Source organism: Onthophagus taurus, chromosome 1 (genome assembly GCF_036711975.1).
Source record: "Onthophagus taurus isolate NC chromosome 1, IU_Otau_3.0, whole genome shotgun sequence".
NCBI lineage: Eukaryota > Metazoa > Arthropoda > Insecta > Coleoptera > Scarabaeidae > Onthophagus > Onthophagus taurus.
In genome coordinates this window covers 12,452,574-12,468,065 of record NC_091966.1, presented here as the reverse complement: position 1 = coordinate 12,468,065, position 15,492 = coordinate 12,452,574, and the positions used below count along the sequence as shown (strand labels likewise).

The following is a 15,492-nucleotide window of genomic DNA, read 5'->3' as shown; positions in this document are numbered from 1 at the left end:
AGCAAAGTAGCAAACGAAAATCTTAAATTGCTCACCAACAACGCGCACAACAGAAAGAAGCTTTTCTGAATTATTTGTTTGAATTACATAGAATTAATATTTTGTTTCATATTTAGAGATTTTGTTACACAGTTTATTTTAAATGTTCCCTTGCAGTTTGTATAAAGGTTTTATTTCATCAAAATCAAGTTAGATTCTACTGTCATTGAATCAAAATAATAAAAATGTTACCGCAATAATTTATCAAAAAAATTCTTAAATTACGCGAGAATAAATTTTGAGAAAAAAAAACCGTAATTTACCACAGTAATTTACACAAACTATAAATTACCGTAATTTTACATCACTGGTCTCTATGTGTAACCCCATGTTTAGCGACCATTTAGATCTCCCAGCAAAATGTATGTTTTTGTTATACTTACCGGATTCCTCGAGATTACATTTGGGGTTACCAAATTTCCTCTTCAATACATCACTTGTTTGACCAGCTGAATTTGTTGGCATTATTTTGTTGAAACTTCTTCTCCTTCTTCTTTCTCAGCATTTAGTCATCCACTCCTGGATATAAGCCTCCTCTTTTATCTTCCACTCGTTTTATTCTTGTGCTGGTTGTAGCCAATTCTTCCCAGGTTTTTCCTCAATGTCATCAACCCATCTCCTGTTGGTGATCTTCCCAAGCTGCGCTTGTACATTCACCATATTAATTAAGAGTTTATTGTATACAACAATCTGTCTACAATTCTTTACATTATTAAAATAATATTTTCACCCTCTAACCTCTTCCTCCATTTCCACACCCTCGGCTCCTCGGCCCAATCATCCCCTCATCCATCCCTTTGTCTCCTCACCCCCACAACCATTCTCATCCATCGTTTCCCTTTTCCCCCTCTCCTAAGATCTGCCCTCGGTCCATCTCCTCCTCCCTCAACTCACTGCACCCATTCAACATATATTCCAACGTTTCCCATTCCTCCCTGCACAGCCTACACCACCTCTCCTCATCGGCCATCCAGTATCTGTTAGCTCTCTCCTCGTTTCCACAACGGAACCTAGCCACCAACTTCTTCCCTTCCTCATCTCCTTCCAATAACAAGTATCTAGGCAGCCGCTCCGTAATTAAGTCCCTGTACCTTTCGTTATACCTTCCCTCTTTTATTTGTGTCCTTCTTTCCTGTCTCTGCACATCTCGGTCCCTATTTCTCAACTCCCTCCACATCTTCCTACCCACCCTTCGTCTACTATTTATCTCAGTTACCGAGTAGCCCGCTCGTCTATAATAGTTGTCTCCGTCTCCTTTCCCATATCTGACCTTTCCCTCTCTAATTTCCCTCCAACACTCCCCCAAGATCCCGCAGTTTGGCCTCCCTTCTATTCTTTCTTCATATTTCACTGCCCTCTTGCCCGCCTCCACTCTGACCTTATTCACCTTTAGCTTGCACGTCCTCCAGCATTCCCTGCTCCCTCCATCCCCATACCTCTGCCCCATAGATCATCACATTGCTAACCAGACCTTCAAACATAATCTTCCTCGCTGCCACATTCCTTCCAAAGACTCTCTTCCCCCAACCCCATACTTGTCCCATCACCTTATTCGCCTTTTTTGTCATAGCTATCACATGCGACCCCTCCCTCTTATCCTCCCTAAACACATACCCCAAGTAACTATACTCCCTAACCTCCTCGATCTCCTTTCCCTCCCATCTCCAGTTCTGTTCTTTTTCTGCCACCCTTATAAAACTTCATCATCCTTGTCTTCCCCACATTCACTTCCAGCCCCTTCCCCCTAAAATATCTTTCCAATGTCTTTATCATATCCTTCATCTCCACCGCTTCTCTCGCCATGACCACGATGTCATCCGCGTATGCTAACATCTGCACCTTTCTACCTCCCACCACCAACCCTCCCATCTGCTCCTTCCCCAGTCTATCCTCCAGGTCCGTCGTATACAGTGCAAACAGACTTGGACTCAGCGGACATCCCTGCCTCAGTCCCTTCGTCGTCCAGAACACGTCGCTCAGCTTATCTCCCACTTTTATCCTAGCCATAGTCTCCATGTATATTTCCTTCACTATCGCAATTAGGTGTTCCGTGATCCCCCTCCTCCCCATTTCCTCCCACAACTTCCCCCTATCCACCTTATCAAAAGCCGCCTTCAAATCTATAAACAGGACGTACAATTTTCCTCCCTTCTTATCCAGCTCTCTATCTGCCAGATGCTTCAACACGTACACATTGTCGATTGCTCCCCTTCCCCTCCGAAAGCCTCTCTACACTTCCCTTGTCACCCATATTAGAATCCGTTTCGACCATTTTACCTCCTAGCGTTACCGGGCTGTGGGATGCCGATAAGTATAAAAATATGTTAAGTGACTTACCATGTTATGTTGTAGAAGATGGTGTTGGAACAGCTGCTTCTGTGGGGTTCAAAGACATATATTGGTGTTGTAGTTCCAGTTCTAAGAGGTCACTACGTCCTACGGGGCAATGGTAGCTAGAAAACCTGAGAAAAAACATATTAATCATAAAGGTAGGTTATGGCACCAGTGAGGTAAATGTTGCAACAAAAAATTCAAAAAGAGGTGATTAAGGCCCCTGAAGCAGTACAAGTAAGAGGCATGCAGATACTTAGATCGAGAGCGCAGATTGTTAAAATAAGCAGCGATAAGGATGTGAAAGCGACCAATGATTACAGCAAAAGTAAGAATGCGGATTTACCTCAGAGTGTTCCAAAATGCTTCGGTTTAAAGTTATATCTCGACATCCAAGAGAAGTAAAGATCAAAAGTAAAAAATAAAGCGGATGTCAAATCAAATGGCTGAATATAGACGATTCAGAGAACGATGAATGAAAGAACAATGAAACTATCATTTTCATCAACTTATATTCATTAAGATTAATAATAAACAATGTACTCACCATGGCATATTATCCAGCAAAAATGGTTCGCTAACACTCAAATAATACATCCTTCAGTTTTCAATCTGGCTCTGTTTTCCAGTTTTCCATCTTTAGCGTGAGTCTTACATGTGCATACTCTTAAGTTTTGGAATAAGATAAGATCTTGGAGTTCCACAATCATTTTGGATTACTCAGCAGAATTGTTATTAATCTCTTAAGAATTGAACTTATCATAAAAACCACTATAAAGTGGGTAATCATTCAGATCAATTAAAAAATAGAAGCTCTTTTCTTGGAAGATAATTTTGTTAATTAATTTAACTTTTGCTTTATTTTTTTATTATTGAAGTAATTTATTTTTACTATTTAGACATGGAAAAAATATTAATAAGATTGCGGACAACGAATAACTAAGAATAGAAATATAAACAACATAGGTTGTATTATATGATTGTAATAACCTTACAGCAGCTGTAATTTTGTGGTACAGTAGTCAAATATCTAATTGACAATAAATAATTATAAAACATATTCTTAAGTATGGAGAACTAGTAAAGGTTTGAAATTTGATTGAGATTTAAGGTAAAAATAAATCTTCTAAGGAAAAGAATGAATAAAAATGTATCTTTTATTTTTCATATACAAATAGATACAAAACGGAAGTAGTGAACTCCACAAAAAGGGGAAACAAAATATAATAATGTTGCAATTATGTCTTGATTTTATTCTATCAACACCAAATCCTTAAAAATTACAAAAAGTAAAAATACGGAAAAACATTTCCCGTAAAATTAATACTACCTACAGTAATTTATATACAAGTTATAATTAAGTATTTACAGAACAACAAACGTTACTTAGTTAGCCAATAAAACGTAATGGATTGGGAATCATATCATTTTATTATTTTTAACATATCCACTCTACATTTGAAAATTAAACGATTATCAGAACTCAAACATATAAAGAGTAGTTACTTATCTACAAGTTATCATCATAATAAAATCAATTTTTTTTCTAAATAATACAACTAGGTTCATTTGTAACTAATACCTATCCTTATAATTAATTAGTAACGATTTTTAACCAAGCATCTTCCTCTTCTCCATTATCATTAGGTATACGTACTTGCACAAATTGAACCGGACCTTCCTTAGTTTGAATAATTTGTGTTTCTCCATTTGCCAAAGTCGCGCTGGTTATAATTCTTTCATAATCATTTGACGAGGACAAAACGTGATCACCTTCACTTTCGTCCATTTCTTCCATATCTTCTTCAGGTTCACCATCTTCATCAGCAAATTGTATTTGCTACAAAAGTGATATGATTAAAATTTTTAAATTATTTAATTTGATTTCTTATACTTGTCCATCTATAATAATATGTTCAACAGCTTCCGATTCTTCAAGTTGATCTTCTTCTAAATGTTCACCAACAATTAAGGAACCATCTGCATGTTCAAACACTTTTCCATCAACTAACATATGCGATTTTAAGTCGGCTATGTAAAGTTTTGAATCTTCATCAGCTTCGTGAACATTTTCAAATCTACTTACATCACCTTCAACAATTTCCATTTCACCATCTGCGTTAACCTGTTAAAATAGAATATATTACCTTCAAATAAAGGTTTTAATTTTATTATTTTTAATTTGCGTGGCGCATTCTTAGTGACTCTAAGTATCTACTGTTTGAAAATTAGATTTTTGATACTTACGGTAATAATTTGATCATCATCAGTTGTTAACCTGGGTTGATTAACCACAATGGTATCATTTAAATGTCCTTGAGTGTGCATGTGTTGATACAATAAAGGTTTTCTCATAAATCCAGCTCCGCATACTAAACACTCATATGGTTTCTTATCCGAATGAACAAATCTATGCGCGTTGCGATTATCACGACTATTGAACGCTTTTCCGCACACTTCACACAAATACGGTTTTTCACCTGTATGAATCCTTCTGTGTTTCTTAAAATGTTCAGGATAAACAAAAGTTGCGTCGCAAACATCACACTTAAACGGTCTTTCCCCTGTATGAACCGCCTTTACGTGATAATCCAATAATCGTCGTCTTTTAAATCCTTTTCCGCAATCCTCACATTTATATCTTTTATCGTCATAATGAGTAGCTCTTTTGTGTGATTGTAAATTTGATCTTTGGCTGAAAGTGGCGCCGCACATTTCGCACTGATATGGCCGTTCGCCGGTATGCGTTCTTTCGTGATCTTTAATTTCCGCTTTTCGAGCGAACGCTTTTCCGCATTGACCGCAAATAAACGGTTTGTGATTGGTGTGAACGATCGAATGGACTTCTAAATTATGCACGGAACCAAACAGTTTATCGCAAAGGTGACAGGAATATTCTTTAACGCCCGAATGCGTCCGTTCGTGCTGCGTTAAATTTTGTTGGCTTAAAAACGATTTATTACATTGTAAACATTGAAATGGTCTCGGACGAACCTCGTGTGTTTTTACGTGAGCTTTAAATGTATATTTCGATGCGAAATCTTTACCACAAAGTTGACAAATATAAGGTCGAATACCTGTGTGTGTATTTATGTGTTCGTCTAATAAATTTTTAGAACTAAAAATAAATCACAAAAATTTATTTAGTATGTTATTTTTAGTTTCGATATTAGTTATTTATGATAACTTTTGATACATTTTGTAAAAATTTAAATCATTTTTAATACGGACGTGTCAGAACAATAACACGTTAGTGACGTTTCAAGAAAAAGGTACTTTTATCGTAAATTACCAAATTATTTAAATAATAAATCAAAATTTTTCTTACCTATATCTTTTGCCGCAAGTTTCACAAGTCCATGCTTTATTTTGGGGATAATGCATTCTTTTGTGTATTCGAAATAATCTTAAATTACTAAAAATTCTATTACAAACTTCGCATTGAAAATCGCCTTCTTCAGTGGCGACATGCTCATCTAAATGTACGGAAAGTTCGTTTCTTTTCCGGAAATCCTCACCACAAACGTCGCAAATATATAATCGGGCGTCGTGGATCAATTTCATATGTTGCATTATTGCTTTTGCTTCGCCACAAACTGTTTCTTCTCCTTCACATAATAAACATGTGTACATGTTACCATCTCTTCCAACAATCTAATTCAAAATTTCATAGAAAAATATATAACTTTTCTTTTTTTAATTAAAAAATATATATAACCTTCATAAACTATGCTGAAATTCCCTGTAAAAGTTAATGGTCCTCAAGATACAGATCGATATCTCGAGTATCTTTCGATTGAAAAAGTTGTGCTAAAATTTAGAGGTAATATTTTTGAATTTTAAAACATTTGGTTCATGGTTTTAGAAAAGCTGTGAGTTTAATAATCGTTAATTTTCTACAAAGAAAACATCTTCTACAGCTTATAATAGAATCTTACATATTCAAATTGTTTTAAAGTTGTTTAAAAAAGCGATTTTTGACAGAGATCTAATAAAACTATGTCGCGCAACGAAATGCGATTAGATTCACCTCAAATATCCTAAATACCACTTTGGCTTTCTACTATTTTATATATTATAGAGTCGATTGTGCTTAATTAGGATTAAAACCGGTGTTAATCGACACAGCCGCTTATTTAGGACAAATTTCAAAGAACGGAATCTAAACTGTCTAATTTGTGTATATTTTAATCGCTTAACCGTAACTATGCTGGTGAGGACCGCTTATAAGCGAACTGCGGCATATTATAGTAAAATTTGGCGGTTTAGAAGCTTTTACAGAATTTGTAAAAGAATGCGTGACACAAAAGATTTTATTAAAATATTTTGATGTAAATGAAAAAACTTTAATACTTTTACAGCTTATTTTCTTTAAGAAATATTATTATTATAATTATGTTGAGTGTGTCTGGGTACATACTGTACTGTATTTCAGGAAGTATTTGCTATTGGCATGGGTACTAAAACATTTCTTGAGAGAGGGGTGAAGAACATGACAGTACGATGTTTCTCACAGTCAAGCCGCTCTCGGCTAATTAAAACGGTGTCGGTTCTGGTTAATGACCGTAAAAGAACTTTAAACACGCTGAGTTGTGATAACAGAGTTTCTCTGATCTGGGTTCCAGGTCACTTTGGGGTTGCTGGCAATGAAGCGGCAGATGAGCTAGCACGAGAGGGCAGCGTTAAAGCGTGTTTGGGGCCAGAGCCAGTAGTTGGTATATCATTTGCGATGCCAAACATAGGATTGCGCTGTGGGTTGAAGAGAAACTTTGCCTACTATAATAATAATAATGATCTTTGTATTTCGCTAAAATACAAAAAAAATACATAAAATTCTGTATTGCAAAAACGTCCGAAAAAATTTTTAATAAGTTTGAGTTTAAAACAGTTTATGTAGGGAGGAAGAAAAAAAGAAAAATAATTGCAGAATCGAAAACCTTAACCTCTCATATAATTTAAAAACTCATTTTCACTGTAGAAAGCGCCTTCAATAAGTACTTTCTTTAAGTCTTTTTTAAAAATAGTTGTAGGCTTTTGTAACCATTGCTTGGGAAGAGCATTTAACAAATGACGGTGACCGTAGTTGTTTTCATACGGCAGTACGGTATGGCGACTTGTGTACCATTTCTTAAATTTATCTGAGTGTCCTCGTTTCTGCATGTTAATGAAGGTAATTCTATTTTAGCCTTGCAAAGTTGTTGGTAGATGTACAGTGAGTTCTTGGATGCGCCTGTTCAATTATTCTTAGCGCCTTTTTCTGCAGTATGAAAACAGGCATTGTAGAACCAGACGCTCCCCAAAGGTGTAGTCGGTAGCTCATCTTGCTGTGAAAAAAAGCAAAGTAAGCGGTTCTAGCAGCAGAGGCGTTTACTATTTGGCGAATTCTTAAAATAGCGTAAATGGCAGATGACAGTTGTTTCACCAATATCAAGATCATAGCGACTATGATCTTTCCAAGTGAGTCTACTGTCCAAGTTGATACCTAATAGTCGGACGGTAGCCGTCTTTTGCTTAGTGTTATGATTAGTAGTCAAAGTGATTACTTCGGTTTTGTCACCATTTAAGGTCAAACTGTTGTTACTGAACCATTCAGCAGCCTCCTTCAGAGCACAAGCTGAGCCACTCTCTATCAAAGTTGTATCATCTGCATACAGTATGGCTTCAGATGAAATATTTTCAGGTAGATCGTTGATATATAAACAGAAGAGAAGTGGCCCCAGCAGCGATCCTTGCGGTACTCCGTTTATCACAGGTAAACAAGAACTCATTCACCGTTGAGGCTGACCGCCTACTGTGGACCAGTTCTCCTGGAATGAGACACGCTAAGTTTTTTATTAACATCGCCACTGTTAAACTGCCTTAAAAAAAAGCCGCATTAAAGTTCTAATGGGTGTCTTTACTGGGCACTGCCGATTAAAGACACACTTCAACTTGTTGGGCCTAGCCTAGACGATATTGAATGCCGAATATGTGCGGAGGACGAGGAGACGATTGAACATGTTTTATGCCACTGCCCCGCTATTAATCGTATCAGATTCTCGATTTTTGGGTCGCAGTTATCTCTCCAACAATAGATCTTTGAGGTCGCGTTGCAAGGTTGGTTGGTTGGTCTACCTACCCGATATATAATTTATGTAATATAATGTTGAGTGTGCGAAATCAGCTCCCTAGGTGATTTCCGCTCCCCTACCGGGCGCCTCGTTAGGTTGCGCATCAGGGAATGCCTTCCAGACATGGATGATACCGGAAGAATCTATTAAACTATTAAAATTGCACTACGGTGCTGGAGAGGCTCTCACAATTTGCCCCTTCCGCCAAGTTTTGCGGTTTTCTTTACATTTCTTTGTCGGGTTCCCATTCTTTTTTCTACGTGACCCACGCACTCACTTTTTGTAATGGATAGTCGCTGCCATAAGGATTTAAATCAACAAGTGCTCTGTATGTTTTGGAGTTACCATCACCAATATAATCAAATATTTCACTCCGTACTTTTATTAAGACATTTCTTTTATCGCATCGACTTCCACTTTTCCTGCTGAACCTGAGGGATTCGCAAAGTGTACATGATGTCAGGGTATTAGTTAAAGTGAGCTATTTAGTTATAAGTATAGATTATTTAGGACAAGTTAGGTTATAGCATAATTCGATATTCTTAAGTTCTGTTTTGGTGGTAGATTCGGATAATTGATTAATTGTTTTTGTATGAATCATACTTTAGGTAGATTTATCAAAGTTGGTTGTAAATTATTGTTGTTGAATCATTGTTTTTTTAAATAATGTTGTAATGTAAATGTTTTTTTAAATAATGGTCGTCGCCCAGTTAGCTGACATGTGGTGTGACGTAGTGTGAGGGTTCGTTGTTAACGGTAGTGGACTACAAAAAACAAAGGAAGTAGCAGTCTTCTTAGATTCCACCGTCCTTGGGGCACTCCTTAAATGGGGAGAGAGTGTTAAGTATCCCCTAATTTCAAATTTTTAACAAAAAACGTCATGATTTCAACAAGGAATGTACGTAGTGTATACAACAAACATAATGACATAATGGAATTGAACGAAGTAAGATCTAGAACAAGAATTCGCAAACTTGTTACCAACATTTCAAAAACTGTTTGAAATTATTTTTATTTAACTCGTATTATTTCAAAATCCATAGAACCAAACATTTTAAAATTCATAAATGGTATTTAAAAACTATCAGTTTTTAAAATTGTAACATCTAATTTTTGTTTTCTGTGTTTTTTTGTTGAATTATCGATTCGCGAATTAAATACAGTTGTATTCAGCAGAGCTTTTAGAGGTTAAGCATAGATTGAAACAAAAAATTATAAACTTACAGGTGGAAGAGTCTCTTCTTTAATTTTTTTATTTAGCGGTTTTTTTATGCTACCGGGAGGTGGTGATTTCCTTTTTAAGATATTTGGTTTTTCGTCGTTTTCACCCATTTCAACTTTAACGTGAACATCTTCTAAAAAAATAAATAAAGTAATAAGAGAAGATAAATAACGTACAGGATGTATCAAAATTGTGTGCCAAACGAAAAATCAAGAGAAAATTCGTGTTGAAACCAATTTTGAAGTATTTGTTTCTACACATTTAAAAGACGGCAGGAAAGGAATCAGACACTGAAAGAAAAACTTTATTCTGCTCTAAACAAACAACAGCACTCTTCAATACATTGATCCAAGAAACTGATATATTCAATAATGGCGGTAGCATGGGTGCTCTTTTTCAGCAAGTTTATTAAACAGAAACTTTAGATCTCGTTTAGGAGATAAAACAATAGATAAATTGCTTGTGCTGCGACATTTCTTTAAAAATAGTTCAATGGATGGTAGATTTTTTTATAATGCTTTGTATTATGGTTAGAATAAACTGTGCAATCCCTAATGGCACAGGCAATTAACACTGCCATTAAATTAGCTTAATAATAATAATTGATGGATCATTGATAATCTTTGAATGTTTGACATAATTTCTTACCAATCATAGTTATGCTAATTAGGTCACCTACAGTGGATTACATATTTCCATGTTAATAATTAGTAGTAATAGTTAGATCAAACACAATCTACACATTCTTTCAAAATTATAATAAATAACATCAAAGCACACCTCAAAAAACTTGAAGTTTTCATTTAATTTTAAAATAACTTATTCATTATTTTTGAAGGTTTTGTTTGGCACATTACTTTTGATACATCTTTGAAATTGAAGATTGTAGCAATGAAAATATACTTTTTAATAAATAAACAGATCTAATTTATTATTAATATTTAAACCAGGGTTTCCCACCTTTTTATTAAGCGTCCACGAATTATAAATAATAATTGTGTATAAAATTTTTTATTTCTGTTTATATAAGAAATTCTCTTCAAAGACGTCGGCGGTAATAAATACAGGCTGTCTCAGCGAGACCGGTCATTAGACGTTTCTGGGGTTCTGGCCAAAATAATAATTTGATAATTCAGATTTAAGTATAACCAATTACGTTCTCTTCGACTAAAATATACCGTTCCGGTTATATCGGAAGTCGCCACCTACTGTATTTTTTTACATATTTGGATTTGTCTATTTTCAAGGTTTATGAATAACTTTACTTTTTGCAATTTTATTCGGTCGTTCTCGGGTTATTCGATTTTTTCTAAAAAAAATCTGCTCTTGTTCAAAAGATCAGAAAACACTTGATTTTTGGGATATCAATTTAGGATTCAGAACATGCTTAACTAACATGATGGAGTGTGTTTTGAAATTAACTTTTTGAAATTTGGAAGTACCGAAAAAGAATACCGAACCGAAAAACCAAAATACCGAAACCGAACCAGAATACCGAAAAACCTAAAATACTATTTGTTTTAAAGGATAAAGCTAAGCGCCAATCACGTTATACAATTTTAAGTCCAATTTGCATCATACGTTTAAGAACCGACTCAGATACGATTTTTATTGCACTAAAAGTAGAACTAACACTAGACTTAGAACCCGAATATTTCTATTTCTAGTGTTAGTTCTAGTTTTACACTAGCACTATCACTAGAAGTAACACAAGACCTAGAACTAAAATCATTCGGATTTAGCCGTCTTGAGAGACGTGCGACTAAATCCGAATGTTTCTAGTTCTTGGTTTAGTGTTAGTTCTAGTAGCAGTGGTAGGACGCACTTCTCTCAAAAAACAAAAAAGTTAGAATAAAAAACATTAAACCCTAAGTTAGCAACAATGAAGATCATTTTAATTTTTAAATATTAATACCCACCTTAATTTTTAATTTTTGTTTATTATATTTCTGTTACAAATATTAAGACATTTTATAAAAGTTAAGAATATGTCAAAATTTGACATTTCAAACCGGAAGTTGCTTATATCTCGAGTAATATTGGAATTAAACGTATCATGTTTGGACTCATTTTAAAGGATTTTTCACGACGATTACAAATATGTCAAAATTAAGGTTGACATTTTAAAACTGAAGTTAGTATGTTTTTGGGTAATTTCACATTGATTAAAAGTTTCTTAATATTTCTTTTGTTAAAAAAGAGCGTTCATTAATTTCATTTTACAACTTTTTAATCTTTAATTTTGTAAATTAGTAACTAATAATCTGATTTCGACTTTGATATGTGATCTTTTTTCACAAAAAGAAATATTAAGAAACTTGTTTGTAAAATGGATAAGATGAGAGATGTTAATCTATTTGTAGAGTCTCTGAAGATGGCCAAGTGCCGAAACTGGTTAGACTTAAATTCTATATAAAATAAAAACCAGTTTAAAAGTACAAAATAAAATTTTAGATTATTTTCTTCAAAAATTTTTACATGAATCGTCATCATTTTATCTCTAGTTTTAGTGATTAAATTTATGCCACGACTTATAGAAACACCCTGTATGCTCTCTGTGCTTATGATAGCTGTCATCAGTCCTGTGATAAAAATGGACAAACACCAAACAATTTTGAATAGTTTGAGCCTGTCTACTTTTGGAGAGATGAAAACGAAAATGCCGTTTTTCTCAATATTATTCATTTGTTGCTTACTCAAGGTTCAATTATTAGAAGTGCTAGAAATCTGAAAATATTTTAGTCGAAGAGAACGCAATTGATTCTACTTAAATCTGAACTCTCAAATTTTTATTTTGGCCAGAACCCCAGAAACGTCTAATGACTGGTCTGAGACATCCTGTATACAGGATAATTCAAATTCGACCCCCACCATTGGGATCTCAGAAACCATAAGAGATACAGAAATGGTTAAATGGGGGCAAAGTTGCTTATCTTAGAGCTCATCATTTTTCAACAAAGTTTTTGTATCTAGCTGCTTTACTTTTTAAAATATGGCAAAAAAAAAATTACTTTTTCGTTTTTTCCCTATAATTTCCTTATTTTTCGTGAATTTGAAAAAACATTCCTAAGGCAACTCTTTCCCAATTTTCCCAATGGTGGGGGTCGAATTTGAATTACCCTGTATAAACAAAACGTCATAAATATTGTTCATGATAATTAGAGCAGCCAACATCTTTGAAGGCGGCTGGGATTATTTCTGATTTAAACAATTATTATAATTTATTATACAGGGTGTATCTAAATTGATGCGAAAGATTTTAAGGGTTGATTTTTCAACGAAAATTCTTTCTCCTCCAAGTGATAGCTCTCTAAAGTCAAGGGTAAAAATCTGCAACTTTATCTCTTGACATTTTGCAGCTAACAAATTGTTAGTTTGATCACAAAAAATAAAATATTGCTGAGATCAATTTGACATAACTTCACTTCTTTAACCAATAATAATCAATCTCTGAATAAATTCACTTGAGCTTGTGTATTATTTTATTTTTTTGTGATCAAACTAACAATTTTAGGAGAAAATGTTAAGAGACAAAAAAGTTGCGTATTAAATCCCACTATTTAAATCAAGTTTTTAAATAGAAAAATGCATTAAAAAGTTATAATGCAAAGTTGATTTTTTCAGCCTTTTGTAAAAACATATTAGGGTTATATTTATTTGCCAAATTTCATCCTTCCAAATTCCTCCATAGTGGATTTATCAAAGAAAAACAATTTTTTCCCCTAATTTTAGAGGGCTGTAACTTGGAGGAGAAGTGGTTTTGACCAAAAAGTTATATGAAAGACCCCCTTAATTTAGATACATCCTGTAATTTGTTTCAATTCAAACCTATTAAATATTGATTTCAACTCATTTTCATAAACTGTTTATTATAAGTTATTAAAATAACTTACTCAAAGTATTTTCATTAACTTGTGATGTCCCCAATAAAAGCTCACCATTATCATGATCATCCGGATCGAGGTCCGAGTCAGTACGATTTTCAGTATTATTATCTATGACATCATGTTGAAATTCCGCAAATTGTTGACCATCACTGTTATCATGTTTTGATAACACATCTTTCCCAACATCACCATGAATTTTAACTAATTCCATTTCAATATCTTCAAGGGTGTGCAAATTATCTTTTCGATTCAACTTTTCATCACCATCCTCATCATCCGAGGATGGTATATCTAATATTTTTTTCGGAACATTATTTTCCGCCGTTCCATCGTTTTTCAATTCCATATTATTTTGATTTATAATTTCATCCGAGTCGTCCTCTCCAAGTCTACTTTTCTCAAACGATTTTTTATAATTATTGGATAATTCCAATTTGATTTCTAATAACCTTTGCTCTAATTCATCTACTTCATTGACAAGTTTAAAACATTTTTTACATATTATGAGCGAGTGTACTGTATTTTCTTGAATATCTATTCCTAATATTTGTGATATTACAAAGTTTAACGGACGATTTGAACAGGTGATAACCTAAAATTAATAATAAATTGAATAAAAATGAAAATTGAACTGAGTGATATTTAAAATTGCATGAAGAACTAACCTAAAAATTAAAATATAAATTTTATGTATCAGAAATTGATGAACTAACCTCATTTCCAAAAATGTTTATAGCATTTCTTGTTGATACTCCAACTCGCCCACTACATACTAAACAAAATGAGTTATCCTGGGCCTCTTTAGAACACATTCTGAAATAAGGGAAAAAGATAGTGATAAATTTGAATAAAAAAAAATTGCCTATTATTTTATTTAAGAATTATAATTTAAATAATTAAATACCATTTTTAAGAACACGACCGAGTGATTACATAAAGAGTACAAAAAAACCAACGTTACTTAAAAGTAGAGTAGGTACTTATTTTTGGGGTTAGGTTGTGCGAATGAAGGATAACATCAACAACACTGCAAAAATAAAAATTAAAATCGTTTTTTTGACAGCGTCAAATCGGTAAAACATAAAAAGTAAGTCCCCTAGAGAACCGGGAAATAGTTTTAATTTCGTCTTATTTCGAAAAGAAAAATGTCGGGACCGGGTCAGTAAATTCGTGTCGTAACGATTTTAAAGGCGTCGGGATGTATTGTCTTTGGTAAAAATTAGCACGTCGCATATAATAATACCTTTAAATGGGGGAGCAACGTTGACGTTCGGTTTTCTAGGGAAACATTTCGTTTTTTACGAAAAACCAGTGCTGACGCGAACAAATGCTGCCAAGCTGCGCACACCAAAAGAGAAAACGCGCAATGTTCGCCGCCTGTTTGGGGAACGAAAATGATGGCTTCCTGTTCGCACAAACGTCACTCGAACGAAACTAACTTCACGCCAGTCCCAATTCACAGCGCAAACGCGATCGACAATCTAGATTTTATATGGCACAATGGCCGACAATAAATTATTTATGCATATTTTAGTAAATTAATATATCATCAAACTTTATTGATCTGTTTTTAGTAAATTATATATTTATTCAAAGCAATGGTTTTATTTTAATAAAAAAATTCGTTTTGTTTGACCCAGATTTACCGAATTTTCTATTTATGTACTACTCTGTATAGTACCAATCAAAAGTATTTGAATATAAAATATTAAAAATAACAATAATATCAAACAAGTAAATGACAAAAAAGATGTTTCATTTCAGTTTCCAATTTTGCTAATTACTTTCCATTGTGTTTATTCAAATAATAAACTGTTTTCATACATGATTTTCCTTAAACGGTTATTCTTCCCTTAATTTCGGCATTTTTTGATTGAAATTTGACAATCTTTAGTTATGTACT

The 15,492-nt window shown here is 33.9% G+C and overlaps 1 protein-coding gene across 3 annotated transcripts; it reads right to left on the bottom strand.

Moving 5' to 3' along the window:
* Nucleotides 1–3,782: 3,782 nt before the first annotated feature.
* Nucleotides 3,783–15,011, bottom strand: LOC111413778 (zinc finger protein 300-like). Of its 3 annotated transcripts, none has more exons than XM_023044881.2 (8): nucleotides 14,833–15,011; nucleotides 14,303–14,402; nucleotides 13,596–14,181; nucleotides 9,705–9,835; nucleotides 5,699–6,024; nucleotides 4,618–5,488; nucleotides 4,265–4,495; nucleotides 3,783–4,210 (listed from the first exon to the last, which is right to left on the bottom strand). In XM_023044881.2, the coding sequence occupies exons 2-8, from the start codon at nucleotides 14,399–14,401 to the stop codon at nucleotides 3,965–3,967; spliced, it is 2,490 nt and encodes an 829-aa protein (XP_022900649.2). In that variant the 5' UTR covers nucleotide 14,402; nucleotides 14,833–15,011; the 3' UTR covers nucleotides 3,783–3,964. The 3 variants fall into 3 exon arrangements, with proteins under 3 accessions (XP_022900649.2, XP_022900651.2, XP_022900650.2); XM_023044883.2 differs by having other exon boundaries at nucleotides 13,641–14,181; XM_023044882.2 differs by lacking the exon at nucleotides 14,833–15,011 and adding an exon at nucleotides 14,494–14,585.
* Between the last annotated feature and the right edge of the window lie 481 nt (nucleotides 15,012–15,492).

Bases quoted from the DNA above. Each gene is read 5' to 3' on its own strand.
- LOC111413778 (XM_023044881.2), bottom strand. From the start codon at position 14,401: ATGTGTTCTAAAGAGGCCCAGGATAACTCATTTTGTTTAGTATGTAGT. The intron at 5,489-5,698 runs GTAAGAAAAATT...ATTTATTTTTAG, and splicing joins ACTTGCGGCAAAAGATATAG to TTCTAAAAATTTATTAGACG. The intron at 4,496-4,617 runs GTAAGTATCAAA...CTATTTTAACAG, and splicing joins ATGATGATCAAATTATTACC to GTTAACGCAGATGGTGAAAT.